This window comes from Penaeus vannamei, chromosome 12 (assembly GCF_042767895.1).
Source record: "Penaeus vannamei isolate JL-2024 chromosome 12, ASM4276789v1, whole genome shotgun sequence".
Classification (NCBI taxonomy): Eukaryota; Metazoa; Arthropoda; class Malacostraca; order Decapoda; family Penaeidae; genus Penaeus; species Penaeus vannamei.
The window spans coordinates 42,507,959-42,509,050 of record NC_091560.1 but is presented as its reverse complement, the minus strand read 5'-3'; the positions used below and the strand labels follow the sequence as shown (position 1 = coordinate 42,509,050).

Here is a 1,092-nt window from a genome sequence, read left to right as displayed (position 1 = left end):
GGTGGTGGTGGTGATGATAAGTGATGATGGTGATAAGTGATGATGATGGTGGTGATAGTGATGATGGTGAGGGTGATAGTGATGATGATGGTGAGTGATGGTGATGATAAATGCTGAGTGATTATATTATCCACGTACACAAAACACTGAAATACATTTCTTTATGAACCGATGAGACTTTTGGGAATGCATAATGCTTAGGAATGTACACACTTCATGACATGACAACCTCATTCAGGTGAACATAATTAAATACAAAAAAAAAAAGGTCTTGACAGAACCTTCGAAGGAAAAAAGGATAAAACGTAACACCAAAAGACACTCAAAAATTATAGACAGAAATCAGGAATACATCAATTCGCATAAACAAGAAAAATATTCCTTAAATGACACTTTCCAAAATCGGAAAATATATATATATTTTGGCCTTCCGGATATTCCGAAAGTGAAAGGAAAATGTATCACAACAGGTACACAAGAAAAAAAATATATATATACTTCATATGACCTCCAGGAAAACATATATATAACGACAATAATCCTTGTCCGTTGATTCTTGAGTGCTAACAAAAAATAAAAAAAACAAAAACAAGGAAAGAAAAATGAAAAAGTTCCCCAATAAACAACAATAATGATGATGATAATAATAATATAAACAATAATAATAATAATAATATAAACAATAATGATAATAATAATATAAACAATAATAAATAATAATAATAATATAAACAATTATAAATAATAATAATAATAATAATAATAACAACAACAAATAATAATAATAATAATAAAATAAAGATAAAAACATGGAATGCGCTGAACCGGAGGACAGATGAACCTCGAACCCACGAGAACCGCTTCACTCCCTCAGGTCTGCGTCGCCAAGCACCCCTGGGCGTTGCGTACGATCTGGGTGGTGGGTGGAAGAGCCTGCGTCAGGAGGGAGAGGCCTACGGGGGTGACCCTAGTGCAGCGCAGGTCTATGTAGGTAAGGGTGGAGCAGCATCGGCACCAGGTCACGGGGTAGTCTTCCTCCTCCGTCTGCTCCGCCTGCGGGAGTGGGTAAGGGGGGATGGGGAGAGATAAAAA

The 1,092-nt window shown here is 36.2% G+C and overlaps 1 protein-coding gene across 1 annotated transcript in view; it reads right to left on the bottom strand.

The window, feature by feature from the left end:
* Positions 1-763: 763 nt before the first annotated feature.
* Positions 764-1,092, bottom strand: part of LOC138863609 (uncharacterized) — a 25,342-nt gene continuing 25,013 nt past the window's right edge. The window contains exon 6 of the mRNA XM_070128312.1: positions 764-1,053. Within this exon, the coding sequence (XP_069984413.1) occupies positions 871-1,053 (183 nt within the window). The 3' untranslated portion in view covers positions 764-870. The remainder of the gene's footprint in view (positions 1,054-1,092) is intronic.